The sequence below is a fragment of the Nelusetta ayraudi genome, unplaced genomic scaffold, assembly GCF_046127955.1.
Source record: "Nelusetta ayraudi isolate G7.1 ecotype Tasmania unplaced genomic scaffold, CSIRO-AGI_Nayr_v1 ptg000004l, whole genome shotgun sequence".
NCBI classification, from domain to species: Eukaryota; Metazoa; Chordata; class Actinopteri; order Tetraodontiformes; family Monacanthidae; genus Nelusetta; species Nelusetta ayraudi.
In genome coordinates, this window is record NW_027466054.1 from 16,487,811 (window position 1) to 16,500,983 (window position 13,173).

The following is a 13,173-nucleotide window of genomic DNA, read 5'->3' on the forward strand; positions in this document are numbered from 1 at the left end:
CATGCAACCAGAGCTTGCTGTGTATTGTCGTAGACTCACAAGGGCTGCCCTGAACGCAGCCCCGGGCTGTGAGGCGACAATGAGTGTTATGGCTACAAACGTGTCAACGTCACGGTTGTGAGACAAACCAGATTAACGGGTCTCTCTTTCTCTCTCTCTCACACACACACACCTCTAGGCTACAATTCTTAACCTATATGTGCAACTCCAAAAAATCTTAGCAGAGCCTCTGTCGGAATATAGAAGTGAGTAACAAAAAAGGTGAAATTTCAATTTCACTTGATTCTCCCCCTAAGTGAATTTATTTTATGCCGCTTTCCCACTGAAATTAGCGGATCAATGCAGTTTAAAAAATAATAATAATAAATAAAAATTCGGCATTTGGCCCCTTTCCCACTAACTAAAACCAGCGGGGTCTGACCCCAATCCAGTCTCGGCTGCAAACAGCTTTGTTTCGGTACGTCATATACGTACCGAAACAGTGGCCATTGGGAAAGGAGCTTCACATAAAGAAGTAGACACAACCATGAAGTTCTTTAGTCTTTATTTTAATGGTTGACTGAACAAATACAAATTATAATAATTTATATCCTCATCTTGAGACAAAGTCCTGCCACACACACACACACACACACACACACACACACACACACACACACACACACACACACACACACACACACACACACACACACACACACACACACACACACACACACACACACACACACACACACACACACACACACACACACACACACACACACACGGCTATTGCTCTCAATACACCACGTACAAACATGCACCAATCCTCCTCCGGGTCCCTGATGACATCATCAGACGTAAAGCCACTGAGAATGCACAAGTTTAAACACAGCACATGTCAATATTCATTCGAAGGTGGCAAGGCAACTCACTTTGTACAAGATTGTTTGATTCATTGCTTTTGGACGACACACTCTGCGAGCAACAGTCATCCGATGCCATTGCACTGTCAACCGTCCAGCTGTAAGCCAAGGCAACCGCTAAAACACGCAGTGAGACATCCCGCAGTAGACGCTTTACACAAGCGGTCGACGTTCCATCTCTGATTCCTACAGTCCCACGTTCTCCCACACAGCCACAGGGGAGGAAAAGTAAATGAGATTTATGTTCATTTATACACGGGATAAAAAAAAAAAAAAAAAAATGCACTCAAAATATTCCTTTCACCAAAATCCACTGAGTTAATACATTTTGTGTTATAGAATGCGTAAAAAAAACAAAAAAACACCACCACCACCACCAACAACAACAACAACCCCACAAACATCGTGAAACATGAGCGAGGATGTCGGCACCAGGAGTCGACAGGCTGAGTGCTCGTGCTCGTTACCCAGATAACGCAATAATACCAGTGAAAAAAAAATATTGGATTTGGGAGGCAGGAAACAGCCTGCGGAATGTCAACAGATGTCCTAACCAATGACAGATGGAGATGAGCGTCAATTCATTTGGGCTGGAATTTAGGGGCCCCCAGGACAGGAAGTCTTCGAAACAAGACAACATGGCTGGACACACTTTGGCAAATAAAGTAGTGCTAGACTGCGAGAGTCTTTCAGTGCGTCCAAAGGGTAAAAAAAAACAAAAAAACTGCTGTGCCCAGTTTGTGCCGGTCCGTCTGGGAAACGAGTCTCGACGTTCGGCTGAAAAACAAACCAGACCGAGCAGGAGGTTGTTGGTAAAAAAGAAAGAAGGAAAGTTGCACACCAAAGCAGAGCTCCGACCATGGTCAAGACGAAAAAAAACAAGCCTGGGGAGCTCCTCTCCAGGATCACTGACAACTACACAGACCACAACAACAAGCGTTTCACATTCCGCATATTTTAAAGTTCAAGCCAAACTTGAAATACAATCAATACTCCTGTGCCGCTGAAAGAGTTGCGTCACTCTGTATAGTGTTGACAGGCAGGGGGCGATCTTGGACTCGCAACGTGTTGGCACCCAGAGGAAGGGGAACAAAACAAACAGAAAAAAAAATCTCCTTCGACTTTGTCACAGTGGCACTCTGTTGAGAAGAGTTCAGGTAGACGGACATCCACGAGTTGGCGCCGGCGAGCGCAAAGAGAAACGGAAACCACACGACCCCACCCACCAGCGGCCAGCGGGAGTTGAGAGCAGCGGCTCAGTCCAGTCCGGTGGTGCCGCTTCACGCTCTGACGGGGCCCACGTGACCTCTTGGGGCGACAACACCTTTGACACTCACCGTAGCGAGGCAGCCACTGCCCCCCCGCCCCTCCCTCTCCTTCACTACGAGATCTTACAGTTCCCCTTGGAGGAGGTGGACGAGTTCTTTGGGGGACTCTGAGGAGGCCTGAAGGACTTGGAGCGTTTAAGGCTGTTGGCCTTGCTGCTGCTGCCGCCGCCGCCGCCGCCGCTCCCACCCGAGGCGGCGCTGTTGGCCACCGAGTAGGAGCGCCCGTGCATCATGACGGCGTTCATGCCGTTGGCCATGGAGAAGGACTTGAGGTGCGACTTGATGGCCACGGGGAGCGGCAGCTTGTCGATGAGGTGCACCGGCGTGCAGGAGACGATGGAGCGGCAGCAGAGGTCCTGGAGGCTGAAGACTGGAAAAGGAAACGAGGGTGCAGATGTCAAGAGGAAGCCGAGCCGACGCAATGCATTCAAAATGTCATTAAGGGACAATTGCAAAATGGCTGGGGCTGCATAGGAACAGTGATTTGCAGGTTCAGAGGGGTATTTTGTCTTCTCATGGTTAAGACTCAGGTAATTAAACAATGCATTTCCAAGCTATGCCATCTTTGCAAGCTCTCCAACAATTAGGTTGAATTTGCATGAATTTATTCATCTAAGAGGAAGAACAACAGTGGCCAAAGTTTCGCAATTATTCAAAGGTGATCCAGCCACTCTGCAACAGAGTTCCAGTGAAGTCGCACAAATTAGAATCAGAAACACCTTCACTGTTTCGGCTTAAAGTGTCAAACATTACAAAGTCAAACGCAAGAGGAAAGTGTTTGAGTTTTTAATGAGTCAGCCAATATAATAGAAGCTCGTTGACATTTCCCTCCTTGCTCATTGACCTTTCAATAAACATTTTCTTGTTTGGAGTGCCTGAACTGATCTTTTTTTTTTATTTTATGTATGTATGTATGTATGTATGTATATATATATATATATATATATATATATATATATATATATATATATATATATATATATATATATATATATATATACACATATATATATATATACCATCCCCCACATCACCAACACCATTTCTGCTTGCACAGCATAGCTGCCAGCCAATCCTTTCAATTCTCCTCAAAATGAATATTTACAAAAGCAGTCATGTTGTGAGTTTCCTTGCACGGTGAACTGGGCTCATTTTTTTTTTTTTTACTTTTCTAGGGTCATTTGTCAGAAGCAGCAATCATGACATTAAACATCTATTCCTGATGTGTTGCACCTTGTCTATATTAAACAACCAAGGCAAGTCCAGAAAGGCATTGATCAGCTCACCCCTGTTTGGCCTCCAGAACTTCTCCATTCCGTGTCTCATCAGCACGATGCGTGAAAGTTCCGTGAAGGACTCGATGACGTTGAAGTTGCACAGCGGGCTGACCTCAAAGAAAGTCATGCTGTTCTTCTCCGCGTAAGCCCTCGCCTGCTCCGTCGGCACCTGACGCTTGAAGGCGAGATGAAGCCGATTTCCCACCAAAATCCTGGGTACGCCTGGGGCATGCTGCCAGGAACAAGGGTGACAGGCAAAATGTCAAATGTGAAATTATCAGCTGTAAAGCACGTAAACAAATAAACAAGTGACACAGAATACAGCCAATTCCTATGCATTTGCTGCTTCTTTTTTTTTTTTTTAGTAAGCAGGAATTACCTCATCAATTTCCCGTATCCATCGGTCAATGCCGTCAAAGGACCAGCCATTGGTGATGTCATACACCAGAAGAATACCCTTGAGGAAATAAACAACAAGCAAAATAAATGTTGCATACCTGAATAGCGACAAAAAAGGAAGGGAGAGGTTTCCTGAGAGATCTTACTTGTGCACCACGAGAGTATGACCTGAAGATGGTGCAGAATCTTCCCTGGCCCGAGGTATCCCTGTTAGAAAATAGGACACGCACGACTTGACAAATATGTTCGTTGCGTGCGTTTGTGACAGCAGCCATGCCAGAATAACAACAGCACACTCACCACAACTCTAACTTGACTCTCCTCCCGTCCAGTAGAATGGTAGTCGTCTTGTAATCAATCCCTGAGACACACCAAACATGTCAGACTCGTGTTCAGTCGTTTTGGGTTCCTGATTTGGGAATATGACAAAACAAAAAAAAAGAACAGAGACACTCACCACTGCTGTAGGCATAGGGAGACTCCACCGATCCGTCCTGCAAACTGTCCAGGATTTCTCCCTTGCCGACGTCGCTGTCCCCCACCAACAGAAATTTCAAGAGATAATCGTAACTCTTGACAGGACTGCTCTGGGTTTCCATCATCCCACGCATTTGGATCCGGTTCGTAGAGAGCTCTGTAAGCTCGTCAGATGCCCACTGGTCGATGCAAGGGGCGAGTCACACGTCCCTGACAGCGGCAACCTTAGCCAACGGCTAACTCGGCTAGCAGCTGAAGCGCAACCCCTGCGAATTACACTGACTCCTCTCTGGGGAGACTGACACGTACAATCATCACAAGGCTGTGCAGACGACTTGAAAATAAAAACCGTATTAGAATTTAAACCACGACGACACGCAAATGCAGCGGTGACATTTATTAGCAAAACAACACCAGCCGCCTGTTAGCTTTGGTGGCTAGCTAGCGAGAAACAGCACGAGCCCTGCTACGGCATAAAACTATGCGGTTAAGTTTTAGTTCAAACCATGCCCTAATAACCTGTACACGCAGGTTTCTTGGAAGTAAATAATAACGAGAATGACATTAAACTAATAATAGATTGAGTTTTCTTCTGCATAACGCCTCGCCTAGCTGGGTGCATTGGGACTTCCTGGTATCGGCGTCACTAATGCGTAATATCCGGATTGTTGTTTTGTTTTATTTAAAAAAAAAAAAAAGAAAAAGAAAAAAAAGGTTTTTAATTTTTCTTACAAAAACATTATTTTGTGAGTCTGTATGGTTAAAGTAATTTAAAATTATTTTTAAGAAATGAAAGCATTTGTTGAGTAATGGCTATGGTTTTGCAATGGGAAAGCGTTGCGAAATATACTATAATAGAGCAACAACATTAAAAAAAAAAAAAAAAAGATTCATGTTGCTTTGATACAGTAGATAGATCTGGAACAGATGGATAGGGCGTTTTTCTCATAGAGGAATTAAAAATATCATAAGATCATAGGATATGAATAAAAAGTCAATTGAAAATGAACAAAAGTGTGACAACAAAAGAATTGTCTTTGAAGGCCCACAGTGTTTAGGTCTTTATTGAAACGACTCTTCAAAGAGTAAAAATAAAAGCTATTTAAAAATTATGATATACAGCTACTTTTTTACTTACTTCCCATTAATATGATTTTGGAGGGCCGGACTAAGAAATTTAACGGACCGCACGTGACCCCCGGGGTCGTAGTTTGCCCATGCCTGCTCTAGGCAACAGCTGGATCTTTTTGAAGAAATTAAATCAACCCTCATGCTATTCAGAGGGAGAGGTGTCTCTGCCTGTGTTTTTTGTCAAGTGTTAAGCTTCATCAGCTGTGTGCTCCCCTCATTGGTTTCACTTCATTGGCAGCAGCTGTGACGACGGTCATCTGCAGCATACAAAAACCAAGTGAGAGGACTTGTGCTTCACAGGCTAAGGGTGAGAGGCTGCTTACTGCTGGGCCACACTGGATTGAAAATGGCGCTGATTCAGGCTAGGCTTTCGCTGCTGCTGGTTTGGTTTGTTAAAGGTCATTCTACTAGTGACAATGTTTTGCCAGTGGTAAGTGCTGCAGAAGAATGGGAACAACTGCTCATTACTATGCATCAGAACAGCAATAGCCAACCTGGTGTATTTTATGGTAGGAGTAGCCCAAGCATGCCTCCCTATAGTCCTCCTGACTTCATGGTTGTCTCGCAGCGTGACGTTCAAAAAGAGCTCTTCAAGCCAGACAAGCAAACCAGGCCTCTGCCTCTCATTCAAGGAACATTTACTGAAGGCCACAGCTCCTCCCCCGACCACAGCACCAGCCAGACAACGCTTTGAAGTCCTGTGTTATGTTGACAGAATTCTTATTAGAGTCAGGAAGGATGCTTTCAAACAGAATATCATCAAGGATCTGAAATTTGGGAAATGTAGTGTGACCGAGCAGGACTTCCAATACTACTACCTCCGCCATTCCATGGATGCGGACTGTGGATATCAGAAAGAGGTTGGCGCAGCCTTGTCTTTTCAGTACATGGATTGACCTGAAAGCTGACCAATGCTTTTTCTTCTCTCCCCCCCAACCCCATTCCAGTATAACATGGATAACTTCATCTATACCAACCAACTGATCTACAGGCCTACGGGTCTAATAATCAGGGACGAGCCTTTTGATCAGGATATTCACTGTAAATTTGATAGGTAAGGTTGTTTTTTCTTTTGGGGGGGGGGCTTTATTTATGGGATATTTTCCCCAACTATGGTTAAAACTTCTGAAAGTCTTACTGATGCATGACTGTCTGTGACTACTTGTAGTGCTTACTAGCTTTTTGACTGTCTTGCAGGTTTTTCCACTCCTTCAAACGTGGATTTTATCCCATTTTACGAGGACAAACGTATTACAAGACGCTGCAAACCAATTCGATTTATACACTCACTCCTCAAGATGGTATGTTCTCCACTGTCAATCTATGAACTCTGCAAAATTGAGAAGCTAATATTTTCTGGGATGTCACAAAAGGCACTACTGTGCTCTCAGGCTAGTGGCCACAGCCAGATGTTTGGTCCTATGGTAAAGACGATCTTGTCTTTGTCCACTTCCAAATTTGTGAAAAGTCCAAAGCATCAGGTTTAGCAGCACAAAACTGTCTTTTTCGCAGTCATCTTGGATAAAAAACAACTGACCAAATGTGTAATTTGAGACTTTGTGAATGCTGAATGAATTCAAGAAAATGAACGTTCACTTTAGAGGAAAATTTTTATTCTATTCAATTTTATTGTTTTTTTATTCACCATTTTCATTCTGCATATTTGTCCAGCTTTATCCAGTGCACGATCCGTTCAACGCTGACAAGTGTCTGTTGGTGCAGTCATTGTCAGAGTTGAGGCATTGTGGGCATTTTGTGCCATCCTAGACATTTGGAGATTTCAAATGGAAAACGAAGCAGCTCCTTTTGATCTGCAACCATTCTTGTTTCTCATTCAGAGTTGGGAAATGAAATGACGTCCTACACTTTGAACCAGCTGATGCAGTTTGAGGCTGCAAATCCCTCCATGAGCTCAGGGCCTGGAAATCAGAGGCTCTACATTGACGAATGCTACGTGACCCCCTCTTCGGACCCCAACTCCCCGCTTCAATACAAAGTCATTGACAACTACGGGTGAGGTGACACTGCAGACCAAGGTTTTTGGAGGTTTGAGGCTAAACGTGTCGTCTTTCTCCAGTTGCTTCATCGACAGCAAGGTGTCCGAGTCCACGTTCGTCATTGGCGACTCGCCGACAAGCCAGAAGTTTGTCATGCCTGCTTTTCTTTTCAACACGGGCTCTGCCGCCTTACCTTCACAGGTACACCCAAAGCAAGTGCAAATGTGTCAAAGTTCCCTGGCAAATGGGATTTCTTTGTTTTTGTTCATTGGGGGTGGCAAATGTCTTTCAGCAACTCTACATGCACTGTCTGCTATCCCATGGGAGTTCTACTCCAAGCCAGATTGCCAAGGCTTGCACGTATGATTCCAGCTCCAAGAAGTAAGTTGGTTTTTCAGAACTTGTGGAAGGTTGTAAGATATAACTGAAGTAGGATTACCCAACATTGCTTTCTCTTTTCTTTTTTTTAAGGTGGAAAGAGCTGCATGGTAACGACTCTGTGTGTGCTTGCTGTGAGACTAGCTGCCCTGAACAGTCAACGGGTAGGTTTGACTCATTTGAAGATGTAACTCTCAGTTTTTGCTTAAAATAAATGCCACACTTCAAGAAGCCCAATTTGCTACTCGTGTATGGAACATGCGTAGGAACTTTGGTGGTGAGCAGCCAAAAATAAGTTGAAGCTGTACAACGTGCACACTGGTTTGTGTGTAGCTATAATTTGGGAAAATGCCTTATTTGACTTTTGGATTCAGAATACAAAAATGACTAAACTCTTTAAAAATTGTGTGTTTGCAGTTAACAGTCAACCTGTCTCAAGCACTTTCTGGACAGTCGCCGCGAATGAGCGTCCGACAAAAACGCACTGAAGTGAAGCACAGTTTGGAGGACTTCATTGTACAGGAGACTCATGCTTGAGATGAAAATAAAAACTGAAATTCTTAAAATCTGCTTGCATTGTCATTGACTTTGACTTGTATGATAAATTGTCTGTGGGCTCAGGAGTGAAGTGCAGGCTCCATATTGTGCCACGTAATGATTTATCAGCACGTTTGCATTCTTGAGGAGCTCCTGAGAATGCACGACGGCACTCCTGTAGATGCAGTCGTGCACCACAAGGGGATGGAAGAGATTCACGGCGCTGGCCTCGGCCAGTTCAGCGGGAAGTTGAAGGGCCTTATGCGCAGCAGGGTTTGCGACAAGGGTGTGGGTCAGCCACTGCTTCTCTAGGCTCTTCTTCATTAAATCTAGCAGCCTCTGTGCCACAGAGTCCGGCCGCCACTCGGACGGAGCTTTAGCGAGGAGCAGATGCATGAAGGCGGACTTGAAATGAGAATCCTTGAGGGCTCCAGCGCCTGAGAGCACACACTGCTTTCTGTGGAGGAAAAGCCCGATTTGAAGGGTCTGAGTGTGGCAGGAATTTTCAGGCAAGCCTTTGGGGATTTCCTTCAGGAAGTGATTCTTACAGTTGGCCAGAGAAGGAGGCCAGAGCACGTCTGCGTTGTTTGGCACAAAGGGGCAGACCAAATAAGTTTGTCTTTGACCACCGGGGTCAACGTAAAAGCCGATCTTCTTCCCCGATCGGAAACGAACCATGTGGGCACCTGGAGCGTCCATGTACCCGACGCTCAGCTCAAACAAAATAATTATTTGAAATTACGTTCATTGGTTGTCCTTAATAAATGAAAGCGTTTGAGAAATGACTAATTTGCAATGGTAAAGTGTTGCAAAATGTACTGGAATACAGCGAATGCATAGAAAAAGATTCATATTGGTTTGTGGGAAAGTGCAGGCTGATAATCATTTTGAAGTGTAAATGTCATGCAGCAATATTTAGCTGCATTTATTTTTTGCAATCACATTTTAATTCATGTCAGATTGGACAAAATTTGGGAGAAATGGGGACAAACCTGCCCTTTACGTACATTTATAAACTTTAGTCTGGCCCAACACCTACTGTCCATAATTAAAATACCAATAAATATTTTTATTACCTTTATTTAGATATAGATATTTTTCATATAAATATCTATCAATACATACTGTATATGTATATCTATATTATAGATCTAGATATACATAAACATATACTGTACATATAAATTAGACAGACAATTACTATGCATTCATATGATGTGGATCTAACATGACCCACTCCTAGTTTGCGGAAAATTCATTTGCTCGAGGCAACAGCTGGATCTTTTCAAAGACATTAAATCAACCATCATGCTTCATCAGCTGTGTACTCCCCTCATTGGATTCACTTCATTGGCAGCAGCTGTGACGACGGTCATCTGCAGCATACAAAAACCAAGTGAGAGGACTTGTGCTTCACAGGCTAAGGGGGAGAGGCTGCTTACTGCTGGGCCACACTGGATTGAAAATGGTGCTGATTCAGGATAGGCTTTCGCTGCTGCTGCTGCTGCTGGTTTGGTTTGTTAAAGGTCATTCTACTAGTGACAATGTTTTGCCAGTGGTAAGTGCTGCAGAAGAATGGGAACAACTGCTCATTACTATGCATCAGAACAGCAATAGCCAACCTGGTGTATTTTATGGTAGGAGTAGCCCAAGCATGCCTCCCTATAGTCCTCCTGACTTCATGGTTGTCTCGCAGCGTGACGTTCAAAAAGAGCTCTTCAAGCCAGACAAGCAAACCAGGCCTCTGCCTCTCTCATTCAAGGAACATTTACTGAAGGCCACAGCTCCTCCCCCGACCACAGCACCAGCCAGACAACGCTTTGAAGTCCTGTGTTATATTGATAGAATTCTTATTAGAGTCAGGAAGGATGCTTTCAAACAGAATATCATCAAGGATCTGAAATTTGGGAAATGTAGTGTGACCGAGCAGGACTTCCAATACTACTACCTCCGCCATTCCATGGATGCGGACTGTGGATATCAGAAAGAGGTTGGCGCAGCCTTGTCTTTTCAGTACATGGATTGACCTGAAAGCTGACCAATGCTTTTTCTTCTCTCCCCCCCAACCCCATTCCAGTATAACATGGATAACTTCATCTATACCAACCAACTGATCTACAGGCCTACGGGTCTAATAATCAGGGACGAGCCTTTTGATCAGGATATTCACTGTAAATTTGATAGGTAAGGTTTCTTTTTTTTTGGGGGGGGGCTTTATTTATGGGCTATTTTCCCCAACTATGGTTAAAACTTCTGAAAGTCTTACTGATGCATGAATGTCTGTGACTACTTGTTGCAGTGCTTACTAGCTTTTTGACTCTCTTGCAGGTTTTTCCACTCCTTCAAACATGGATTTTATCCCATCTTACGAGGACAAACGCATTACAAGACGCTGCAAACCAATTCAATTTATACACTCACTCCTCAAGATGGTATGTTCTCCACTGTCAATCTATGAACTCTGCAAACTTGAGAAGCTAATCTTTTGCTGCTTTTACCTGCTTAACTTAAAGTGCGTGCACAGTTGTAGAAATCTGGGATGTCACAAAAGGCACTACTGTGCTCTCAGGCTAGTGGCCACAGCCAGATGTTTGGTCCTATGGTAAAGACGATCTTGTCTTTGTCCACTTCCAAATTTGTGAAAAGTCCAAAGCATCAAGTTTAGCAGCACAAAACTGTCTTTCTCAGTCATCTTGGATAAAAACAACTGACCAAATGTGTAATTTGAGACTTTGTGAATGCTGAATGAATTCAAGAAAATGACCGTTCACTTTAGAGCAAAAGTTTTATTCTATTCAATTTTGTTTTTTATTCACCATTTTCATTCTGCATATTTGTCCAGCTTTATCCAGTGCACGATCCGTTCAACGCTGACAAGTGTCTGTTGGTGCAGTCATTGTCAGAGTTGAGGCATTGTGGGCATTTTGTGCCATCCTAGACATTTGGAGATTTCAAATGGAAAACGAAGCAGCTCCTTTTGATCTGCAACCATTCTTGTTTCTCATTCAGAGTTGGGAAATGAAATGACGTCCTACACTTTGAACCAGCTGATGCAGTTTGAGGCTGCAAATCCCTCCATGAGCTCAGGGCCTGGAAATCAGAGGCTCTACATTGACGAATGCTACGTGACCCCCTCTTCGGACCCCAACTCCCCGCTTCAATACAAAGTCATTGACAACTACGGGTGAGGTGACACTGCAGACCAAGGTTTTTGGAGGTTTGAGGCTAAACGTGTCGTCTTTCTCCAGTTGCTTCATCGACAGCAAGGTGTCCGAGTCCACGTTCGTCATTGGCGACTCGCCGACAAGCCAGAAGTTTGTCATGCCTGCTTTTCTTTTCAACACGGGCTCTGCCGCCTTACCTTCACAGGTACACCCAAAGCAAGTGCAAATGTGTCAAAGTTCCCTGGCAAATGGGATTTCTTTGTTTTTGTTAATTGGGGGTGGCAAATGTCTTTCAGCAACTCTACATGCACTGTCTGCTATCCCATGGGAGTTCTACTCCAAGCCAGATTGCCAAGGCTTGCACGTATGATTCCAGCTCCAAGAAGTAAGTTGGTTTTTCAGAACTTGTGGAAGGTTGTAAGATATAACTGAAGTAGGATTACCCAACATTGCTTTCTCTTTTCTTTTTTTTAAGGTGGAAAGAGCTGCATGGTAACGACTCTGTGTGTGCTTGCTGTGAGACTAGCTGCCCTGAACAGTCAACGGGTAGGTTTGACTCATTTGAAGATGTAACTCTCAGTTTTTGCTTAAAATAAATGCCACACTTCAAGAAGCCCAATTTGCTACTCGTGTATGGAACATGCGTAGGAACTTTGGTGGTGAGCAGCCAAAAATAAGTTGAAGCTGTACAACGTGCACACTGGTTTGTGTGTAGCTATAATTTGGGAAAATGCCTTATTTGACTTTTGGATTCAGAATACAAAAATGACTAAACTCTTTAAAAATTGTGTGTTTGCAGTTAACAGTCAACCTGTCTCAAGCACTTTCTGGACAGTCGCCGCGAATGAGCGTCCGACAAAAACGCACTGAAGTGAAGCACAGTTTGGAGGACTTCATTGTACAGGAGACTCATGCTTGAGATGAAAATAAAAACTGAAATTCTTAAAATCTGCTTGCATTGTCATTGACTTTGACTTGTATGATAAATTGTCTGTGGGCTCAGGAGTGAAGTGCAGGCTCCATATGGTGCCACGTAATGATTTATCAGCACGTTTGCATTCTTGAGGAGCTCCTGAGAATGCACGACGGCACTCCTGTAGATGCAGTCGTGCACCACAAGGGGATGGAAGAGATTCACGGCGCTGGCCTCGGCCAGTTCAGCGGGAAGTTGAAGGACCTTATGCGCAGCAGGGTTCGCGACAAGGGTGTGGGTCAGCCACTGCTTCTCTAGGCTCTTCTTCATTAAATCTAGCAGCCTCTGTGCCACAGAGTCCGGCCGCCACTCGGACGGAGCTTTAGCGAGGAGCAGATGCATGAAGGCGGACTTGAAATGAGAATCCTTGAGGGCTCCAGCGCCTGAGAGCACACACTGCTTTCTGTGGAGGAAAAGCCCGATTTGAAGGGTCTGAGTGTGGCAGGAATTTTCAGGCAAGCCTTTGGGGATTTCCTTCAGGAAGTGATTCTTACAGTTGGCCAGAGAAGGAGGCCAGAGCACGTCTGCGTTGTTTGGCACAAAGGGGCAGACCAAATAAGTTTGTCTTTGACCACCGGGGTCAACGTAAAAGCCGATCTTCTTC

General features: G+C 44.3%; 3 protein-coding genes across 3 annotated transcripts; 2 read left to right on the top strand and 1 right to left on the bottom strand.

Moving 5' to 3' along the window:
- Positions 1-527: 527 nt before the first annotated feature.
- On the bottom strand, positions 528-5,044 carry LOC142896594 (ras-related protein Rab-40C-like). Its single transcript, XM_076038364.1, has 6 exons — positions 4,370-5,044; positions 4,213-4,273; positions 4,059-4,119; positions 3,893-3,970; positions 3,523-3,745; positions 528-2,606 (listed from the first exon to the last, which is right to left on the bottom strand). Exons 1-6 carry the CDS (start codon positions 4,521-4,523, stop codon positions 2,290-2,292), a joined length of 894 nt encoding a protein of 297 aa, XP_075894479.1. The 5' UTR covers positions 4,524-5,044; the 3' UTR covers positions 528-2,289.
- Positions 5,045-5,801: 757 nt separating this feature from the next.
- LOC142896618 (zona pellucida sperm-binding protein 3-like) lies at positions 5,802-8,461 on the top strand. The gene is made up of 8 exons (XM_076038406.1): positions 5,802-6,380; positions 6,468-6,574; positions 6,718-6,821; positions 7,359-7,533; positions 7,598-7,718; positions 7,810-7,898; positions 7,989-8,059; positions 8,313-8,461. Exons 1-8 carry the CDS (start codon positions 6,027-6,029, stop codon positions 8,381-8,383), a joined length of 1,092 nt encoding a protein of 363 aa, XP_075894521.1. The 5' UTR covers positions 5,802-6,026; the 3' UTR covers positions 8,384-8,461.
- A 1,477-nt stretch (positions 8,462-9,938) lies between these two features.
- Positions 9,939-12,544, top strand: LOC142896626 (zona pellucida sperm-binding protein 3-like). Its single transcript, XM_076038417.1, has 8 exons — positions 9,939-10,422; positions 10,510-10,616; positions 10,761-10,864; positions 11,442-11,616; positions 11,681-11,801; positions 11,893-11,981; positions 12,072-12,142; positions 12,396-12,544. The coding sequence occupies exons 1-8, from the start codon at positions 10,030-10,032 to the stop codon at positions 12,464-12,466; spliced, it is 1,131 nt and encodes a 376-aa protein (XP_075894532.1). The 5' UTR covers positions 9,939-10,029; the 3' UTR covers positions 12,467-12,544.
- The last annotated feature ends 629 nt before the right edge of the window (positions 12,545-13,173 follow it).